This window comes from Bufo bufo, chromosome 6, assembly GCF_905171765.1.
Source record: "Bufo bufo chromosome 6, aBufBuf1.1, whole genome shotgun sequence".
NCBI classification, from domain to species: Eukaryota; Metazoa; Chordata; class Amphibia; order Anura; family Bufonidae; genus Bufo; species Bufo bufo.
In genome coordinates, this window is record NC_053394.1 from 4,188,113 (window position 1) to 4,210,895 (window position 22,783).

General features: G+C 46.1%; 1 protein-coding gene across 1 annotated transcript in view; it reads right to left on the reverse strand.

Annotated features, from left to right (window-relative positions):
* Positions 1-4,819: 4,819 nt before the first annotated feature.
* The window catches only part of LOC121005220 (pancreatic lipase-related protein 2-like), a 109,209-nt gene continuing 91,245 nt past the window's right edge, over positions 4,820-22,783 (reverse strand). The window contains exon 12 of the mRNA XM_040437823.1: positions 4,820-5,298. Coding sequence (XP_040293757.1) covers positions 5,199-5,298 — 100 coding nt within the window. The 3' untranslated portion in view covers positions 4,820-5,198. The remainder of the gene's footprint in view (positions 5,299-22,783) is intronic.

A 22,783-nucleotide genomic window follows, 5' to 3' on the forward strand; every position in this document is an offset into this window, starting at 1 on the left:
GAGTCAAGTGTAAAGATTCCCTGAATAAAGACAGGACTAAAGATAACGACAAAGAGAAAGAAAAAGCTATAGATATCAAGACAGAGATAAAGAGATAAAGACAGAGTCAGACTACCAAGATAAGTACAACAGAAAGGAAAAGTTTCTATTTATTCTGATAGCACAGCAGAGCAGAGAAAGTGACAGATGTGGCAGAGCTGAATGTGTTTGCCTGCCAGAAATTAAGCCAAAGCCTGCTGGTGACCAAGACAAAGTTTGGAAGATTGTTCCTCTGATGCAAGTGTATTCAAGTAAAGCTGGTTTCAACGTTATACAGTCCTGATCAAAAGTTTAAGACCACTTGAAAAATGGCAAAAAATCATATTTTACATTGTCGGATCTGAACAAGGTTCCAAGTAGAGCTTCAACATGCAACAAGAAGAAATGGGAGTGAGACATGGAAACCTAGAAACATCGAATGTGTCGGCAGATAAGAACCATTTGGCACATCTAGTCTGCCCAATATATCTGAGACAGAACATTTTTTGAGCATTCAATTAATTGAAAATAACGATTAAATGTTTTTCAGCTGATCCAAAGTTTAGGACCACATGCCTTTTAAAAGGCCAAATCTGTGCAAAGATGTGTATTCATTGTCCTTGTCTGTCAGGTAGTCACACGTTGTGATGGCGAAGGCAAAAAAACTCTCCCTTTTTGAACGTGGTCGGGTTGTTGAGCTGCATAAGCAGGGTCTCTCACAGCCGCCATCGCTGCTGAGGTGGGACGCAGTAAGACAGTCATTTGGAATTTCTTAAATGATCCTGAGGGTTATGGAACAAAAAAGTCAAGTGGAAGACCCAAAAAAATGTCCTCAGCACTGAGCCGGAGGATCCAATTGGCTGTCCGTCAAGACACTGGACGATCCTCGACCCAAATTAAGGCCCTTACTGGTGCTGACTGCAGCCCCATAACCATCAGACGGCATCTGAGTCTGAAGGGCTTCAAAAACAAAAAACGTCTTCAAAGACCTCGTCTCCTTGAACGCCACAGAACTGCTCGTTTGGACTTTGCAAGAGAGCACCAAACATGGGACATTCAAAGGTGGATGAGAAAAAAAATGTAACCTTGATGGTTTCCACCGTTACTGGCATGAGAAGCAGATCCCACCTGAGATGTTTTCTAGGCGCCACAGTGGAGGGGGCGCCATAATGGTCTGGGGGGCTTTTTGCTTCAGTGGAACAATGGAGCTTCAGGAAGTGCAGGGGCGTCAAACGTCCGCTGGCCATGTCCAGATGTTGCAGAGAGCATTCCTCATGACTGAGGGCCCTCGTCTGTGTGGTAACAGGACAACGCTACAGTACACAATGCCCGCAGGACAAGGGACTTCTTCCAGGAGAATAACATCACTCTTTTGGCCCATCCTGCATGTTCCCCTGATCTAAATCCAATTGAGAACCTTTGGGGATGGATGGCAAGGGAAGTTTACAAAAATGGACAACAGTTCCAGACAGTAGATGGCCTTCGTGCGGCCGTCTTCACCAGAAATGTTCCCACTCACCTCATGGAAACGTTTGCATCAAGCATGCCGAAACAATAACGGCGGAGCTACTCATTACTGCGTTCATGTTTGGAGGTTGGATTTCTGTTTTGGGGGGTTTAGTTTTCTTTTGGAGGTGTGGTCCTAAACTTTTGATCAGCTGAAAAACAGCCTGTTTCAGTTTATTCGTTGTTTTCATTAAATTGAATGTCCTGTCTTACTCCCATTTCTTCTTGTTGCATGTTGAAGCTCTACTTGGAACCTTGTGAAGATCCAGCCATGCTAAATAGGATTTTTCGCCATTTTTCAAGTGGTCTTAAACTTTTGATCAGGACTGTACAACTATCCCTTGCTCTGCGACGGCGACCACGCCTGGGGTTCCACGATATCCAGGTAGGAGCACCGTGACAAGTGCACAGCCACAACACCTAAAGGGACATTATAGGCTACCACTCTGGCATTCCTATACCTGGTTATCACCATCTACTTAGGGGAACCCTGTCCCTCGTTGCTGAAATGCAACTGGCGTCATGACAAACTTTTAAACGCTTATAACATCTTAAAGGAACCCCTAGCGTTGAGGCCTTCAAGTCCGTCGTATTTATTGCAAACCTCCCCAGATGGTTTTGTGTGGGTTTGAGGAAGGATGGACATTAACATACTCTTTCCTATCTTTCTCAAGTCTCTTTCTGTAGAATCTATGGCTGACAATCTCACTGTACCTGTAATTCTCAACTGAAGTATGATATGAGGACACCAACAGCTCAATGATAAGTGTAGGACATCCTGCCGTCCCATGTGTTCCTCTCATGACAGGGCTGAAAACTGCTGTTGTAGTGATCGGGGATGCATCACATAAGACAGTCGGTCACCCCTAGTAGTGACAAGTGGAAAATAACCGCTCAGAGATATTTGCAGGACATCCTGCCCCCACATGTGTTCTTCTCATGGCAGGGGTTCTGTTTTTCAGCAGACAAGTGTTTGCAGTGAAAGGTATGGCTGTGCCTTGTGCTTCTTTGGAGATCATTTATTGAGAGAAAGACATCCTCATTTCTACAGTTCTCCAGAGACAGGGGAAGTTCCACGATATGTAACGGCTGAGCAAATGGAGTCAGTATGGTACTATCTGCTATCAAAAGCCTTAGGCATTACTGCTGTGAGGGGAATACTGCTCAGACACCATCCACACTGGGACACGGCCTGGCCAGTCATATCTTAAAACTGTACACTGCAGATTACAGACATTCCCAAAGTTTTACTGCAAGCCTGAGAGTCTGCAGAGGAAGGGTGAAGGAGTACATTGAACCTTCACCTGGTCTATGCTCATACAAGACCATCTGGGGAGATCTGCACTGTACGTCATTCTGTTGAAAGTACTACAACTCTCATTCTGAGACGGAAGTTTATTATTTTAAATCTGGATTGGTTACTGACTCCAACACCATTTGCTGGCCACAGCACCAACATCTAATGCCTTGCTCCCACACCAAAAACCACAAGACCAAGGGCACCTCAACCACCATCAGGCAGGAGCCCCAACATTAGCATGTGCCCAAAGGGAAGAAAGGGTGCGCCCACTTATCACTGCCCTACTTGAGAGAACATCGGTGTGAGGATTGCTATTGTGATTGACTTTTGCAGTCAGAGCCACTACCACTCCCATCTTTTGCCCTGGCTCCTCAAGGGCTTGTGGCACCCAGTTGCCAGACTTATCTGCAATCCAGCATTTATGAGACCAGGTGAGACACCGGCAACCTATAAGCGGATCTACAGGCCCAACATCTGTCGGCATATGTGCCACGGGATACCATATGGAACCATACAGCCTCCATGTCTAACCATATCTCATCTTGTATCCAGGCTACAGTCTGTATCTAATCATGTATCTAGGCTACAGCCCATGTCTCATCTTGTATCCAGGCTAGAGGCCGTATCTCATCTTGTATCTGGACTGGAGGCCATATCTATCCTTGTATCAAGACCAGAGGCCGTCACAACGGTGTTTCAAGGTTCCTTCATACAGCAGCCAGACGATCCAGATGGAGCTCAACTCTTATTTGTAATCCAATCCAACAAAATGGCCTCAACACATCTCCCTGATTAGGCAACCCTCACACGTGGTCCCAGGATCTGGCCTCAACTCAGATCCTGACCCTTCCATTACAAAACAGCAACTGACAACTACCACACCCAACTTCTTTACTTTGTCTTCTCATCACTCCCCCGAACCCATTGGTAGGTAGGGAAGGGAACACTCCCAACCCCCAACCATCCAGCACCTCCTGAATAGTCCATGATCAGAAGGTGATAAAGCTCATGGTGTTCTGTCTCCACCACCACATTCCAAGGTGATTTGTCTCCGAACAGTCTACAAAATGTTTATTCAGTGAAGCCCCCAGCAACACAGAAATGGTTTACAGACCCTTTCTTTCCTGAATGTCTGTAAAATACATGACTCTAATAGATGGGTCTGTAGGTCCATGGCTGATAAGAGGAGAATGAAGGTCACACATTGTCACAAGCACATTAGGATGAGCAATAAGCTGGACATGAGGCCCCCATCACAGGGCACAATGTGGGCATTGCTACTGTAATAAGGCACAATGTGGGCATTACTACTGTGAAGGGGTACAATGTGGGCATAACTACTGTGATGGGGCCCAATGCGGGCATTACAACTGTGAGGGGGAACAATTTGGGAATTATTACTGTAAGGAGTACAATGTGAGCACATTTACTGTGAGGGGGCACAATGTGAGCACATTTACTGTGTGAGGGCACATTGTGTGCATAACTACTGTGAGTGGCACAATGTGGGCATTACTACAGTAAGGGGTACAATGTGGGCACATTTACTGTGAGGGGGCAAAATGTGGGCATTACTACTGTGAGTGGGCACAATCTAGAAATGACTACTGTGAGGGACCATGTGGGGGGACAATGTGGGTATGCCTACTGTGAGGGGGCACAATGTGGGCATTACTACTGTGAGGGGGCACAATGAGGATTTTTTTGTTTAGTATTTTTTGGATCATTTTTATTAGTTTTTTTTAAACTTTTTTCCCCTCTTCATTTAAAAAAGTTTGTTTCTGAATGTAACGTAACATGAATTCAAAAGATTTGAGAATGAATAAGCTCACGCAGGCTAAGTGAATAAATATATTTACTAAGTGTGATTAAATATACGATAACACAAACAAATCACATACTGACTAATAAAGAGTAAATAGATCCCTAACCTAAATGGAGTGTAGATTCCGTCAATCATGCTATAACACATGGCTGTCTACCACGTTATAACACATGACTGACACCCCAGGGTGTACAAGAGATAGGGCAAATCAATACTAACATCCTATTTAGGATAAAGTTCAAGCTGGAGTCCTCCGAATATATCTGGGTCACAGAGTTTAAACCTGCTCGCCGCTCCTCCAATGTGCAGCAGGCATGTCTCTGAGATCACTCAGGAATGTGGCCTTATCAGCACAATGGGGTATGGGTGTTAGATTTATCATTACACGGACTTATCAGGACTTAAACATACAACTTACAATATACTGAATAACAGAAAAAAATCCAGAACTTTATTGATCAGCTGACATGAGTTCCGGGCGTCTCCTGATGCTCAGGGTGGACACCCCAGATGCTGATGGGGGCTGCAGTTGTTGCTGCTGATTCTCCCTCATGGACTGGTTGGATATATGGGGGTCCGCATTGGTTCACAGGGGTCCAGACTTTGTTCTTGGCCGTTTGGGATGGTTTCATTTGAGCAGAATGAAAATCTGTGGGATAATAACATGATCAGTTGTGTCTCTATGCGGAGCAGGACATGAACAGGCCAGCATCCAGTCCATTATACAGGAAGGTCTGCACCTTTCTAATGGACTGTCATTCACCGTTTTCAAGATCTCTGCTTGCTGTCAGCGGCCAAATCCTATCATGGCTTAATCCTTGTCACAGCTGAGTGTTTGCTACAATCGTATCCAAAATTCACTGCCTGTATAGATACTAAAAATAATAACCCTTTATTCTTAATTATTTGTTTAAAATCTTTTGATGGGCAGCTGCCCTTGTAGCAGAGGCTCTACCCCCCCCCCCCCCCCCATGGAGCCCCTTTATGTTCGTAAAAGGGGCTATGAATTGATGCAACAAACTATTTTGGTGTTTTGCTGTAAATGTAGAGGTATAGATACCCGGGGCTGATTGTGTATTCTGATGTTATAGACAGTACATTCACCAGAATGCATGGGATGATAAATTCCTATAAATAATTAAAAATCATGCCCCCGGAATCCATATAAAATGGGGCACCACATATAGATATGTTCTATGTATGTGATGACTGCCTGAGAGAAGCCAGGCCACCACAGTGTCCATCTGATGCGATTATTTGAAGGTGTGTGTATGAAAATGGTCGCTTACACAATAATATCTAAAGGGACTTCGTAGTGGGGGGGTTAGAGCCTGTGATACAAGGGCAGCTGCCCAGCAAAAGATTTTATACAAATAATTAAGAATAAAGGGTAATTATTTTTATCTTTAGTCTCTATACAGGCAGCGAATTGTGTTTATATTTTTAGATACATTACAAGCAAACCGTCTTTTGTTCAGTTAGTCTACAATTGTATCCAGTCTAAATAACCTTCTGCAGCAGCACAGATCCTGGACTGGTCCTGTTTGTTACAATGTATCAGCTGTACCAAACTGGGTGCTGGCAGATGTGAGTGCCCCTCTATGTGACCCTAGCGCCCCCTGCAGGGAGGAAAGCAACCTGGCCAGTAAACCACCGGCCTGCCTGGTATTTGCATCAGGCTGGTGCCAGTAACATTTTTTTACCTTCAATAATAATTGCCGCTACTAAACTTGCCCAGGGCCCCTATCTGTAAAAAGGCATCCTGCTTCGCTAATCCACAGCCACTGCAACAACAGCACTGACTGCCGACCAGGACGCACTGCAGGAGCTGAAGGACCTGTCATCACAGTTATGTGACCACAGTGGTGGATAAGGACCTGTGATGACCTCACAGTCATGTGATCAGAGAGGCAGAGCTCAGCAGTGCAGAAGGACCTGTCATGATGTCACTAATATAGTAGGATTATTTTAAACATAATTAAATCTTGGATATACCTGCAATACTTGGTATAAAAGCTAGATGGCTACAGAGGGGACGTCATGTATCTGGACAAGGCATTCTTCTGTTTTGGTTTTCCTGTATGTAGTATTCTAATTGTGTCCAGATGTATACTATGAGGATATATACATTACTATGAGGATATATATGTCACTATGAGGATATATATATATCTCACTAAGAGGGTATATATGTCACTTTTTGCTAAACCACATGTCACAGTCCTATTGGCTCATTTGTATTTTTAGGTTGTATGGGTGACACCCAGGGCTTTGCTAATAAAGAGTCTTCTGCTGTTTGGAGCGGGAAAAGGTGGAGGAAGTCATATCTCCTGATTGTTTTACTCCCAGACACATTTTAAGATTTGGAGCATTGCAGACATGTATAATTGGGATTGCTTAGTGATCTTCCCAACAATACGTTGTCCTTGTGACTCGTTCCGGGGACAAGGTGTACTGGAATTGCTGTGTGATTATTTCTGTGCACATCTGGATGACCTGTCTTTTGTCCGGACTAATCATCTCTTAAATTTAGACCACTGGTATATCTGGACCTAAAAATTGTAAGTGGGGATGATCCCATCCAAGCTTAGTGAACTGTGTTGTAGGATGGGACGTGACCGCTGCAAGAGAAAGGGAAAAGGAAAAAAGGAACTAGGGAATGAGAAGGTCGAGGTGTGGAGCTGTGGAGCTGGTTGTAGAATTATCCACAGATGGAAAGTGTAACGAGGGCAGAGATCCAATCTTCAGGGTTTTGTTCTCTAACGGGAGATGGATGAAAGTATATGGATCGAAGTATGTGATGAATAAAAGTCAAGAAATAAGATAATCCAGTATAATGTGATGTTTCTGGATTTTAATAATACTAATTACGAAGTTTGTTCTCTTTCCTAGGAGATGAAGATACTGTGAGGTTTTACCATTTCTTTATTGTGGGCTGTGAATGAAGAACGCATAGAATGTGGTGTATGGTACCTTTGTGTAGTTGGGAATTTAGCTCGTTGTTAAAGTTAATATTGGGTGAATATTTTTTTTATTTTTGAAAACAATGGTTTTATGGGTTTTATTTCTCAGCTATACATAGTGGATGCCAGGAATGCCTAGAGGCTTCGTGCTAATTTACTTTTACTTCCTTCCAAATGTTTAATTAGGTGATGACTGTTTAATTTGTAGGAATAATGAGGGAGACCCCGACAGAACATCTGCATAGATTGATGTAACAAATGAATTGTCCTTTTTTAGAAGTGTGAAAAGTGTGATGTCAAAATGGGCCCTTTGTCTGTTTTATGTTTCTATTGTGTTACATGATATATACACTCACCTAAAGAATTATTAGGAACACCTGTTCTATTTCTCATTAATGCAATTATCTAGTCAACCAATCACATGGCAGTTGCTTCAATGCATTTAGGGGGGGCTCCTGGTCAAGACAATCTCCTGAACTCCAAACTGAATGTCAGAATGGGAAAGAAAGGTGATTTAAGCCATTTTGAGCGCGGCATGGTTGTTGGTGCCAGACGGGCCGGTCTGAGTATTTCACAATCTGCTCAGTTACTGGGATTTTCACGCACAACCATTTCTAGGGTTTACAAAGAATGGTGTGAAAAGGGAAAAACATCCAGTATGCGGCCGTCCTGTGGGCGAAAATGCCTTGTGGATGCTAGAGGTCAGAGGAGAATGGGCCGACTGATTCAAGCTGATAGAAGAGCGACGTTGGCTGAAATAACCACTCGTTACAACCGAGGTCTGCAGAAAAGCATTTGTGAAGCCACAACACGCACAACCTTGAGGCGGATGGGCTACAACAGCAGAAGACCCCACCGGGTACCACTCATCTCCACTACAAATAGGAAAAAGAGGCTACAATTTGCACGAGCTCACCAAAATTGGACTGTTGAAGACTGGAAAAATGTTGCCTGGTCTGATGAGTCTCGATTTCTGTTGAGACATTCAAATGGTAGAGTCCGAATTTGGGGTAAACAGAATGAGAACATGTATCCATCCTCTGATGGCTACTTCCAGCAGGATAATGCACCAGGTCACAAAGCTCCAATCATTTCACATTGGTTTCTTGAACATGACAATGAGTTCACTGGACTAAAATGGCCCCACAGTCTCCAGATCTCAACCCAATAGAGCATCTTTGGGATGTGGTGGAACGGGAGCTTCGTGCCCTGGATGTGCATCCCTCAAATCTCCATCAACTGCAAGATGCTATCCTATCAATATGGGCCAACATTTCTAAAGAATGCTATCAGCACCTTGTGGGATCAGTGCCACGTAGAATTAAGGCAGTTCTGAAGGCAAAAGGGGGTCCAACACCGTATTAGTATGGGGGCACTAATAATTCTTTAGGTGAGTGTATGTTGTATTTTAACTGTTGTATGTTGAGACATACGGGGGCTGTGACGAACCACACCTCGCAGCCCCGCCTGACCTCACTCTACATCTGGATCATATGGTACAGTTTCGGCACTGGTTACCAAGACGTAATGTTACGCCCTCCATGGAAGTGCATAAGGTCAGCTTGGCACAGTTCTACACTGTCCACACAGGCACAGGGAGGCACGGTGAGTGAGTGACCCACGGTGTGGCACAACACTCGCTCACAACCCTGACCGTCTGAGACTGCCCCAGTGAAACAGAGCCCTGCCAGCCCGCTAGACTGCCACCAGTTCCTCGTTAGATATTAGCCCGATCCATTAATGGGATTATATCTGGCCAGAAGCCAACCCAGGTAGCATGTAACGTTAAATTGAGACGCGGACGTGTGGGATTTGTGGATCAAGATAAAGAACAGCGCAAGATTTCCAGGTCCCTCCAAACACATTACACGGCGTCACCTGCCATGAGACGGCCAGTGCCCTGCACGGTCACTTTAACCCTTAGTCAGTCACGCCCCTCCTTCCCCCTGGGAGAATTCCACTCACCCTCCCTTTAGCCTGGCAGCTAGAAATAAAAAAAAATGCATTATGGCCCTTAGCTCCTTGCCGGAAGATCATAGGGAGATGGTTCTGGTACCAACGGATCCACCTGGACTGCTGGTGCATTTGGAGACCAAACATGGTGCTGTTATTTGGTTCCTACTAGGATTTCTCCATATATTCTCTTCCCTGCATCCTATAAGCAAACGAAGACCGGAGAACGTCCGTCTTGGTCCCAGGGTCTCAAAGACGTAGACAGTGTATGTCTGAGATGTACGATCATTTCATAATTCCTTATGAACTCTCAGTTCTATGATGTCTAGAGAATTTGTTTGAGGTAGATGAGCAGCTCAGGCCCCCACAGGCTCTATTATACATTAGGAGAGTGCGGTCAGCCTGGGAGATGCCTCCTGCACATGAACCGTGTTCCCCGAGCTGATCATGGTCATATCACACATGATAGGCCAAGATAAACATGCAGTATGTCTGCAGTCTGCATTTTTTTGCAGACCCATTGAGTTCTATGGGTTTGAGGTCTGCATTTTGAGGACCAGAATAGGACGTGTTCTACAGAACTGACATACGGATGCAGAAAGCACATGGATGACATCCACACATGAGAATCTTTGATACAGGAACAGTAGACCATATCGCAGATGATAGATTTAGATACAGAGGCACAGCAGACTGTATCTGACATGATAAGCTTAGATACACACCAGGTAGTACCATACAAGATGGGATTAGATACACAGCTCAACAGGCAGTATCGCACACAACAGGCTGTGTATTGTAGGATATTATCTGTGGGTCCACCATGTTGTCTTGAATACTGATGGATTGTTGCTAAGAAAATAGAGGTCCTTAGGTGATCAATTAAAGCATATGTTTTGTAAAGAGGACGAGTTAGTTATGAGATCATGGAGTCTCGGTGACAGGTTGGTGTCCTCCAGAGCTTCTTCTAGAGATCACAGAGTCTCAGTGACAGGTTGGTGTCCACCAGAGCTTCTCCTAGAGATCAGAGTCTCAGTGACAGGTTGGTGTCCACCAGAGCTTCTCCTAGAGATCACAGAGTCTCAGTGACAGGTTGGTGTCCTGCAGAGCTTCTTGTAGATACTTAATTATTGGACACTTTTAGCTTCTTTTGTTTATGGCAAACACACACGTTCAAGGATAATGGAATCAGAGGACGATGGATGAAAAGTTAAAGATGCATAAGATATTCATTTTCATATGCGTTAGAAAACATTCATTACATCATGAAGTATAAAGAGGCGAAGGTCTTCCTTATGCATATTGATTAGTGTTGATCGATCATGCTCGGCCGAACATCAGTTCGGCTCGATCATCTCGATGCTAGGCACATGGCTGTATTCGGCCAAAAACCAATAGAACGCAATGCTCGAGTCTCCTCCCCGCACGTTTGTTAGCTGCTACCAGGGCTGTCTTTAATATTGATTGGACCCTGGGCAAAAATTTACTTGGGCCCCTGGATCCCGCCTTCCCACACCTTAGCAGCCAATCACGCCCTCCACCACAACACACACACAAAAAATCCACACACCTGGTAGAGTACAGGGAATGACTGTAAATACTTCCAGTTCTGAAGACTCCAGCGGCTCAGGATCCGTGCTCTGGGCAGCTGGGCTCAGGCTGGAAGTGGGCCCCGCTCTGCAGGAAAGGAGACCAGGGCTCGGCTCACCCTAGTGTTACAGTGCACCCCAGCACCCCACAGTATGAAGTATAGCACCCTATAGTATAGAGCAACCCACAGTATGCAGTATAGCACCCTATAGTATACAGCAACCCACAGTATGCAGTATAGCACCCTATAGTATACAGCACCACACAGTATGCAGTATAGCACCCTATAGTATAAAGCACCACACAGTATGCAGTATAGCACCCTATAGTATACAGCAACCCACAGTATGCAGTATAGCACCCTATAGTATACAGCACCACACAGTATGCAGTATAGCACCCTATAGTATACAGCACCACACAGTATGCAGTATAGCACCCTATAGTATACAGCACCACACAGTATGCAGTATAGCACCCTATAGTATACAGCACCACACAGTATGCAGTATAGCACCCTATAGTATACAGCACCACACAGTATGCAGTTTAGCACCCGCCACTATACAGTACCCCACAGTATACAGCACCCCACAGTATACAACACCTCACAGTATACAGCACCCCAAACAATACACGATACAGCCCCCCACACTATACAGTACAGCAGTATAGCACTCCACACTATACCGCACCCTCAGTATACATTATACAGACCCCCACAGTATACAGTACAGCAGTATAGCCCCCCCACACTATACAGGCCCCCCCACACTATACAGGCCCCCACACAGTATACAGGCCCCCACACAGTATACAGCCCCCCCCCCAGTATACAGGCCCCCCCCCAGTATACAGGCCCCCCCCCAGTATACAGGCCCCCCCCACAGTATACAGGCCCCCCACAGTATACAGCCCCCACACAGTATACAGGGGCCCCCACTAAACAGCCCCTGTCACCTTTTTCTGATGTAATCTTCACACAAAAAAGCTCCAGTTAACTTCTGCAACACTCCACAGGACCTGTGATGACCTCATAGCCATGTGACCAGTAATTGCTAGGTTACTGGTCACATGGTGATGATGTCATTAAGGTCCTAAATCACAACTTTAACACAGTACGATCATGATGCCTGGAATCCTGGTAGAGCTGACAGCCTGACACACGGGGCAGTGGCTAGCAGGGCTCAAGAGGCAGCTGCCTTGGGCCCCCCAGGAGCAACTGGGCCCAGGGCAGCTGCCCCTTTTGCCCCTTGGTAAAGACGGCCCTGAACCTATGTACGTCAATGGTTATGAATAGTAAAGTATTTGTGGGGTCACGTTATGTATATTATATACTAATTATTCCTTTGTACTCTGGGGTATAAAAGAGCTTGTTTGGGGGCATATCGAGGCTCAGCGCTGCCTTTTACCACCGCTGCTTCACAATTCTTATCTACCTCATGTCATAATCTGCCTGAGGCCTCATGCACACGACCCTGCCGTTTTTTGCGGTCCGCAAACCGCGGATCAGCAAAAAACGGAAGCCGCCCGTTTTGCCTTCCACAATTTGCGGAACGGAACAGGTGCCGGCAATATAAATGCCTATTCTTGTCCGCAAAGCGCGGACAAGAATAGGGCATGTTATATTTTTTTAGCGGGGCCGCGGAACAGAGTGCTGTCCGCATCTTTTGCGGCCCCATTGAAGTGAATGGGTCCGCATCCGAGCCATCAAAATGGCGGCTCGGATGCGGACCCAAACAACGGTCGTGTGCATGAGGCCTGACTCTTTTATACACTGCTCAAAAAAATAAAGGGAACACTTAAACAACACAATGTAACTCCAAGTCAATCCCACTTCTGTGAAATCAAACTGTCCACTTAGGAAGCAACACTGAGTGACAATCAATCTCACATGCTGATGTGCGAATGGGATAGACAACAGGTGGAAATTATAGGCAATTAGCAAGACACCCCCAATAAAGGAGTGGTTCTGCAGGTGGTGACCACAGACACTTCTCAGTTCCTATGCTTCCTGGCTGATGTTTTGGTCACTTTTGAATGCTGGCAGTGCTTTCACTCTAGTGGTAGCATGAGACGGAGTCTACAACCCACACAAGTGGCTCAGGTAGTGCAGCTTATCCAGGATGGCACATCAATGCGAGCTGTGGCAAGAAGGTTTGCTGTGTCTGTCAGCGTAGTGTCCAGAGCATGGAGGCGCTACCAGGAGACAGGCCAGTGCATCAGGATACGTGGAGGAGGCCGTAGGGGGGCAACAACCCAGCAGCAGGACCGCTACCTCCGCCTTTGTGCAAGGAGGAACAGGAGGAGCACTGCCAGAGCCCTGCAAAATGACCTCCAGCAGGCCACAAATGTGCATGTGTCTGCTCAAACGGTCAGAAGCAGACTCCATGAGGGTGATATGAGGGCCAGACGTCCACAGGTGGGGGTTGTGCTTACAGCCCAACACCGTGCAGGAGGTTTGGCATTTGCCAGAGAACACCAAGATTGGCAAATTCGCCACTGGCGCCCTGTGCTCTTCACAGATGAAAGCAGGTTCACACTGAGCACATGTGACAGACGTGACAGAGTCTGGAGACGCTGTGGAGAACGTTCTGCTGCCTGCAACATCCTCCAGCATGACCGGTTTTGTAGTGGGTCCGTAATGGTGTGGGGTGGTATTTCTTTGGAGGGCAGCACAGCCCTCCATGTGCTCGCCAGAGGTAGCCAGACTGCCATTAGGTACCGAGATGAGATCCTCAGACCCCTTGTGAGACCATATGCTGGTGCGGTTGGCCCTGGGTTCCTCCTAATGCAAGACGATGCTAGACCTCATGTGGCTGGAGTGTATCAGCAGTTCCTGCAAGACGAAGGCATTGATGCTATGGACTGGCCCGCCCGTTCCCCAGACCTGAATCCAATTGAGCACATCTGGGACATCATGTCTCGCTCTATCCACCAACGTCACGTTGCACCACAGACTGTCCAGGAGTTGGCAGATGCTTTAGTCCAGGTCTGGGAGGAGATCCTTCAGGAGACCGTCCGCCACCTCATCAGGAGCATGCACAGGCGTTGTGGGGAGGTCATACAGGCACGTGGAGGCCACACACACTACTGAGCCTCATTTTGACTTGTTTTAAGGACATTACATCAAAGTTGGATCAGCCTGTAGTGGGTTTTTCCACTTTAATTTTGAGTGTGACTCCAAATCCAGACCTCCATGGGTTGAAAAATTTGATTTCCATTTTTTTATTTGTGTGATTTTGTTGTCAGCACATTCAACTATGTAAAGAACAAAGTATTTCAGAAGAATATTTAATTTTATTTCAAGCCACGGAGGCTCCTATTGCTATATCTTCCTTTACTACAAAACCACAGCAGCAAAGAAAAAACTTAAGAGATTAGCATATCTCCATGGTAACAAACCCCTCCCACATGCTCCCCTATATATAGTCTCTGTCACAGGAAACCCTCCTCTTTCTTGGCAGATGCCACAGCTAAGTACTTCACTGTCATTTTTTCTAATGTTATGCATAGTAGATATATATATATTTCTTTCCATTACAGGGCGCACTCTTCTTTATTCACTAACTTAATTTCTGTCAGTTTATTGTTTTTCTCTGGTTTATTTGCCCAGGTAGTTTAAATTTTTTTTATCTACATTGCGCCCATTAGGTTTTTCTTCATACTGCTTCCCTATTGTCTACTCTTCTATCGGCTCTCAGATATTACCCCGCAACCGCACTTCCACTTTCGCCGTACCTGACAGGGTTTCCGTCTTCCGTTTGGTTCACTTCTCGGCGGCCATTTTATCACCTGTCACTTATCTTTCCTTTGAGCGCGCGTTTCCACTAAGCCACGCCCCCTCTTTTTTCTGAGGTGAATTTATTCCCTGCATCGCTTCAGATAGAACTGCTCTGCGTCTTGTGGGGTAACTCACCCGTTTATTTGTGTGCCTTTTCTTTCAGCTACCCCATACTTTATAGTTTATAATAGTGACATTTATCACTAAACCCAGGCCCATTAATTATTCATTTATACTGTATCCTACATAGGCTATTATGGCTCATACCCCATCTAAACAGTCTATGGCAGAGGATTCTGAGGTAGAATTTCACTCCCCTGCTACAGCTCCTACATTTAGTGGAGCCCCTTTAACCGCCTCCGGACCGCCTAACGCAGATTCGCGTTCCGGAGGTGGCAGCGCTGCGCACAATCACGCATATACGCGTCATCTCGCGAGACGAAAGATTTCGCTCAAAGCCGGCCCGCGCATGCGCATCGCGGGCCGGCAAAATTAAAAGAACAAGTTCGTCACCAGCCTGCCAGCAACGATCATTGGCTGGCAGGCTGGCGATTTTCAAAAAATCCAATCACAAGCCATATAACACATTATATTAGTAAATATGATCTGTTATATGGCTTCTCTGCTCCTGTGCTGGTCCTTTTCGTCAGTTGGATCCAGCAGAGGAGCAGACTGAACTGTGAGTACACCAAACACTACACCTTAGCCCCAGATCACCCCCCTGCACCCCAATTAACCCTTTGATCGCCCCTGTCAATCACTAGTGAAAGGAAAAAAAGTGATCAGTGTAAACTGTCACTTTTTTTTTTCACTAGTATTGGCTGTTAGGTTTTAGGGATAGTTTAGGGCTTAGGCCCCTTGGTTAGGTAGTTAGCGATCAGTTAGCGCCCACCCCACCGCACCGCAGTCACTTATTCGCTGTTTAGCGTATCGCTAATCAGCATTTGTACTTTTATAGTATCTGTAAGTGATCAGAACTGATCACGGTCAGATCTATAATAGTATTAGTGTCACCTTAGCTCGCCCTCCACCCAAAACGCAGTGTTTGCCCGATCAGGCCTGATCGGTCGCCCACACGTGCGTTCACCCACGCCCGCCCCACCGCAGTGACAAAAAATATATATTTTTTTGATCACTGCACATTCATTTTACACGCACTGCGGCGATAAAAAAATCAGTTTTGATATTTTTTATCAACCGCAGCGGCCTCCGGTACTTCGCTAGCCTCCCCTTTGTAAGACAGGCTTGCTTTTTTTCTTGGGTAGTCTCAGGGAATACCCCTAAATTTAGTAGTCCAAATGTCAAACAGGGGGTATTCTTCTGAAGAGGCCTACAGGATTCTGACCCAGTCGGATGAGGAGTAGGAACCCTCATCTGACGAATCTAGCGGGTTAGAATATGAACCTGTAGAAAGCAGTGGCTCTCTGACCCAAAGTTCGGACGAGGAGGTTGAGGTCCCTGGCAGCACCAGGCGTACCCGGCCCCGTGTCGCTAGACCACAGGTTATGCAGGATCCGCTTCAAGAGCAGCAGAGTGGGGCTGGCGCTGCCGGATCACGTGGTGAGGCATACACCAGCAGCGCAGCCCTCCCTGGACCTAGTACCAGCACTGCCGTACAACATGGTGACGTGGCGAGCACCAGAAGGGCAGTTGAAGCTGGTACGGTGGCACGTGCAGTAGTTACCCCGTCGCAGCCACCGCACAGACAGGCCCGTAGAGCCCCTAAAATCTCTGAGGTGCTGGCAAACCCTGATTGGCAGTCACCAACTTCAGCTGCACCATTAGTTCCCCCTTTCACCGCCCAGTCTGGAGTTCGGGTTGAGACGGCTCAAATCGGTTCGGCCCTGGGATTTTTTGAGCTGTTCTTGACTGCGGAGCTCTTGGACTTAGTCGTGGCAGAGACAAACCGGTATGCCACACAATTTATATCCGCCAACCCGGGAAGCTTTTATGCCCAGCCTTTCCGGTGGAAACCAGTCCAAGATTCCGAACTTAAATTTTTTTTGGGCCTTCTCCTCAACATGGGCCTGACAAAAAAGCATGAATTGCGGTCATATTGGTCCACGAACCCGATTCATCACATGCCCATGTTCTCTGCTGCTATGTCCAGGGCACGATTTGAGGCCATCCTCAGTTTCCTGCATTTTAGCGACAACACCACCTCCCGTCCCAGAGGCCACCCAGCTTTTGACCGGCTCCACAAAATTCGGCCCCTCATAGACCATTTCAACCAGAAATTTGCAGATTTGTATACCCCCGAGCAAAACATCTGCGTAGACGAGTCCCTAATACATTTTACCGGGCGCCTTAGCTTCAACAATACATCCCAAGCAAGCGTGCCTGGTATGGGGTCAAATTGTATAAGCTCTGTGAAAGGGCCACAGGCTATACCCACAAATTTCGGATCTATGAGGGAAAAGATCAGACCCTGGAGCCAGTCGGTTGCCCTGACTACCTGGGGAGCAGTGGGAAGACAGTCTGGGACTTGGTGTCACCCTTATTCGGCAAGGGGTACCATCTTTATGTGGACAATTTTTACACAAGTGTGGCCCTCTTTAGGCATTTGTTTCTAGAACGGATTTGCGCCTGTGGCACCGCGCGAACTAGTCGCGTGGGCTTCCCCCAACGGCTTGTAACCACCCGTCTTGCAAGGGGGGAGAGGGCTGCCTTGTGTAACGAAGAACTGCTCGCGGTGAAATGGAGAGACAAGCGTGATGTTTACATGCTCTCCTCCATTCACGCAGATACGACAATCCAAATTGAGCGAGCAACCCGTGTCATTGAAAAGCCCCTCTCAGTCCACGACTATAATTTGCTCATGGGAGGGGTGGACTTCAATGACCAGATGTTGTCTCCGTATTTAGTTTCCCGCAGAACCAGACGCTGGTATAAGGTGTCTGTATATTTAATTCAATTGGCGCTGTATAATAGTTTTGTTCTCTACAGTAAGGCTGGGAGAACAGGATCATTCCTCAAATTCCAGGAAGAGATCATCGAGAACCTCCTTTACCCAGGAGGTTCCGTGGCCCCATCCACCAGTGTAGTTAGCCGTCTACACGAGCGACATTTCCCAGTGTCGTTCCTGGTACCTCAACCCAACCGTCACCCCGAAAAAGATGTCGTGTCTGTAGCAGGAGTGGAATAAGGCGTGACACCCGCTATTTCTGTCCTGACTGTCCTGACCACCCTGCCCTATGCTTTGGTGAGTGTTTCCGGAAGTACCACACACAGGTACACTTAGCATAGGGATTGCATCTCACAGGACAGGCACACAGGGCTATTAGGGCCCTTTTACTCACAGCTGCTGCAAACCTCTCCTTTCACCTGGGATAAAGTGCATAACGTACTTTGCCACATCTTTGGGCGATTTGCGCTTTGCACATTGTCCCATGGGGAAGGAGAGGTTTGTTCTATAAAGGTAAAAAAAACTAAACAAAAAAAAAATTACCGGTAAGTAAAAAAGTTTAAAAAGTAAAAAAAAAGTTAATATGTTCTGTTCTAAAGTTAATAAAGTTATTGCGTTGCGGCCTGTTTTTTTCTTTTTTGTTTTGTTTTTTTTACCTTCCAGGTGGACCAACCGATCGACTAGCTGCAGCACTGATGTGCATTCGGACAGAAGCATTGCGCTGCTGTCAGATTACACGCAAGTCGGTGTATGCGGCGCTGCAAGACGAGATTTCTCCTCTGCAGTAAAAGATACGTTTGCCGAGGCATATGAGCTGAGGAGGTGGCGGTGTTCATATACTTTGGCAAACACTTTGTATATATAAAAAAAAAAATCCCGGCAATGATTTATTCATCCACATCGATTGATGTGAATGGAGAAATCTGGTTTGCCAGGGCATACGAGCTAAGTGGGTATGGATGTTGGGCGGAGCTCCTATGTCCTGGCAGACGCCTTTCCCCTCCTTTTTCTTTTTTTGGCAGAGATTTTTTCATCCACATTGATCGATGCGAATGAAAAAATCTGTGCCGTTCATTTTTTTCTTTCAGCCCAGAGGCTGAACGGAAAAAAAAACTCATTACCTGTATGCTCAATATAAGGAGAATAGCAGAAACTCCTAATGCTGGGCATACATGTAATGATTGCGGAGACCCTCAAATGCCAGGGCAGTACAAACACCCCACAAATAACACCATTTTGGAAAGAAGACACCCCAAGGTATTCGCTGAGGGGCATATTGAGTCCATGAAAGATTGAAATTTTTGTCCCAAGTTAGCGGAAAGGGAGACTTTGTGAGAACAAAATCAAAAAAATCTATTTCCGCTAACTTGTGCCAAATTTTTTTTTTTTCTATGAACTCGCCATGCCCCTCATTGAATACCTTGGGGTGTCTTCTTTCCAAAATGGGGTCACATGTGGGGTATTTATACTGCCCTGGCATTTTAGGGGCCCCAAAGCGTGAGAAGAAGTCTGGTATCCAAATGTCTAAAAATGCCCTCCTAAAAGGAATTTGGGCACCTTTGCCCACCTAGGCTTCAAAAAAGTGTCACACATGTGGTATCTCCGTATTCAGGAGAAGTTGGGGAATGTGTTTTGGGGTGTCTTTTTACATATACCCATGCTGGGTGAGAGAAATATCTTGGTCAAATGCCAACTTTGTATAAAAAAATGGGAAAAGTTGTCTTTTGCCAAGATATTTCTCTCACCCAGCATGGGTATATGTAAAAAGACACCCCAAAACACATTCCTCAACTTCTCCTGAATACAGAGATACCAGATGTGTGACACTTTTTTGCAGCCTAGGTGGGCAAAGGGGCCCATATTCCAAAGAGCACCTTTCGGATTTCACTGGTCATTTTTTACAGAATTTGATTTCAAACTCCTTACCACACATTTGGGCCCCTAGAATGCCAGGGCAGTATAACTACCCCACAAGTGACCCCATTTTGGAAAGAAGAGACCCCAAGGTATTTCGTGATGGGCATAGTGAGTTCATAGAACTTTTTATTTTTTGTCACAAGTTAGTGGAATATGAGACTTTGTAAGAAAAAATAAAATAAAAATAAAAATCATCATTTTCCGCTAACTTGTGACAAAAAATAAAAAGTTCTATGAACTCACTATGCCCATCAGCGAATACCTTAGGGTGTGTACTTTCCGAAATGGGGTCATTTGTGGGGTGTTTGTACTGTCTGGGCATTGTAGAACCTCAGGAAACATGACAGGTGCTCAAAGTCAGAGCTGCTTCAAAAAGCGGAAATTCACATTTTTGTACCATAGTTTGTAAACGCTATAACTTTTACCCAAACCATTTTTTTTTTTTACCCAAACATTTTTTTTTTATCAAAGACATGTAGAACAATAAATTTAGAGCAAAATTTATATATGGATCTCGTTTTTTTTTGCAAAATTTTACAACTGAAAGTGAAAAATGTCATTTTTTTGCATAAAAATCGTTAAATTTCGATTAATAACAAAAAAAGTAAAAATGTCAGCAGCAATGAAATACCACCAAATGAAAGCTCTATTAGTGAGAAGAAAAGGAGGTAAAATTCATTTGGGTGGTAAGTTGCATGACCGAGCAATAAACGGTGAAAGTAGTGTAGGTCAGAAGTGTAAAAAGTGGCCTGGTCTTTCAGGGTGTTTAAGCACTGGGGGCTGAGGTGGTTAATGTTAGAACCTTCCCATGTGGATATCCTACAACGCTCTGTGTCAGAGGCTATTATGGCGGCAATGGGATCCATGTCCCATTCCGTATCCAGGTCAATTGCTGATGCACTCATAGTTCAACCCCCCCCACCCAGGGTTGACACCCAATCAGGTACTGCTTCCCATCCAACCTCCAGAACCGAATTGATTGGTGTGTCCAAAGCCACCCATGATAGCGCGCCAGAATCGCGCAAAAGAGCCTATTCCCGCCAGGCAGAAAAGGCGAGGAGCTGGAAATGTGCCAGAGCACAACTAGAGTCAGATTCAGGATCCGAAATTGGTTCCGACTACGAGGAGGTTAAGTTCGAGGATGAGGAATTCCCAGATGCAGACCTGTCTGACTCCCCATCTGCTCGGCCATTAATAGTTCCGCTACTGCGGCAGGACCGTTTACTTCTCAAGCTGCATCAGGTTCATCGGGCCCTTTGACCGACCCCTCTGGGGAGCCATTATTTGACCCCGACTCACTACACCATCCAAGATCGGCTGAATGGCTACCGCTGAATCATGTAGCCCAATATCTGGAATCCAGAGTCCGCTGCCCTCTCAGTAAGGAGGCACGTAAAAAGCTCAAAGCCGAATGCCCGCGGCCTTTAATAGCAAACAAAGTTTGCGATACACCAGCAGTAGACCCTAAGATGGTCCAATTTCTTTCCAAAACTGGCTGGAATCCTAGGAGAGGCCTAGATTCTGCTCTTCGGGCGTGCCAGGACAAGCTCCTGGACGTCTTTGGGCCCCTAGCCAAGATTTTCGAATTGGCTGAGACCGCTAGAGCGGCTAATGAATTTGTGGACTCTGAGGTCCTCCGTGGTTGGACGCAACGTGCCATTTGTATAGCCGGGAATGTTAACACTTCCCTTTCAATCGAGAGACGTAAGGCGATCTTATTTAAGATCGATCTAAAATTATCTAATCTGGCCCTATCCGAAGCAGGTAGTGAGGCACAAGGTCTCCTTTTTGGTGACTCATTTATAAAAGATATGAGCAAATATGTTGGAGCATTTACGGCCCTTGACAAGGCCCAATCCTTCTCTGAAAGATCCTCATTCCAGGATTCCAAACAACCATCGGGTTTCTTCCCATCACGAGGTGCTCCCAATCATAGAGGCTTCCGTGGAGGCTCCAGCTCCCGTCGCCCTTTCGGTAAGTGTACCTCCATTTCTTTCTTCTCTAATTTGTGTAGGGGGCAGACTCCGACATTTTTCTCGTCTTTGGTCCACCATCACCACGGACACTTGGGTGCTCTCCACAATTCTTGGTTTCCAAATAGAGTTGGTAAGTCTTCCGAGTCTCCCCTTCCCTCCCCACCCTATGATCACCCCATCAGACACCCTATTTCATATAGACAGGGAGCTGATGGACCTGCTCAGAAAGGAAGCGATCGAACGTGCACCAAATTTCCCTGGGGGTGTCCTGAGCACTATCTTTCTGGTACACAAGAAGGGCGGCCAAATGCGTCCCGTCATCAACCTGCGCCCCCTAAACAGTTTTGTACGGTATCGACACTTCAAGATGGAGGGCATCCATCTTCTCAGGGATCTTCTACTAAAAGGGGATTGGATGGTAAAACTTGACCTAAAGGACGCATACCTCACTGTCCCAGTAGAAGAATCCTCCAGAGACCTACTTCGGTTTCTGTGGAAGGGAGAAACTTGGCGCTTCACTTGCCTCCCCTTCGGCCTCTCGTCGGCTCCATGGTGTTTCACCAAACTCATGCGGCCGGTAGTAGCATGGCTTCGCAGTCGAGGAATTCGACTAATTATCTACCTGGACGACATCCTTTTATTGGCCCAGGACAGACATACCCTTCTATCACATCTGGAACTCACTTCGAACCTGTTAACCGGGTTAGGATTCCTCATCAATTACGACAAGTCCGTTTTGACCACAGCACGGACAATGGAATTCTTAGGGTTTTCTGTGAATTCGGTAGCAGAAACCCTCAGTCTTCCGACAACAAAGATCAAGGAGATTCGCAAGGAATTACGCAGAACACTGGAAATACCACAAATTTCCCTTCGACATCTGGCTCGGATCATCTGCCTCCTATCCTCCTCCATCCAGGCCGTTTTTCCAGCCCCTTTACATTACCGGGCCCTTCAACGCCTGAAGACGGCCCATTTACACAGGGGAGCCACCTACGCGGATCTTATTTGTCTAGACGACGAAACTCGGGACGAAATCCATTGGT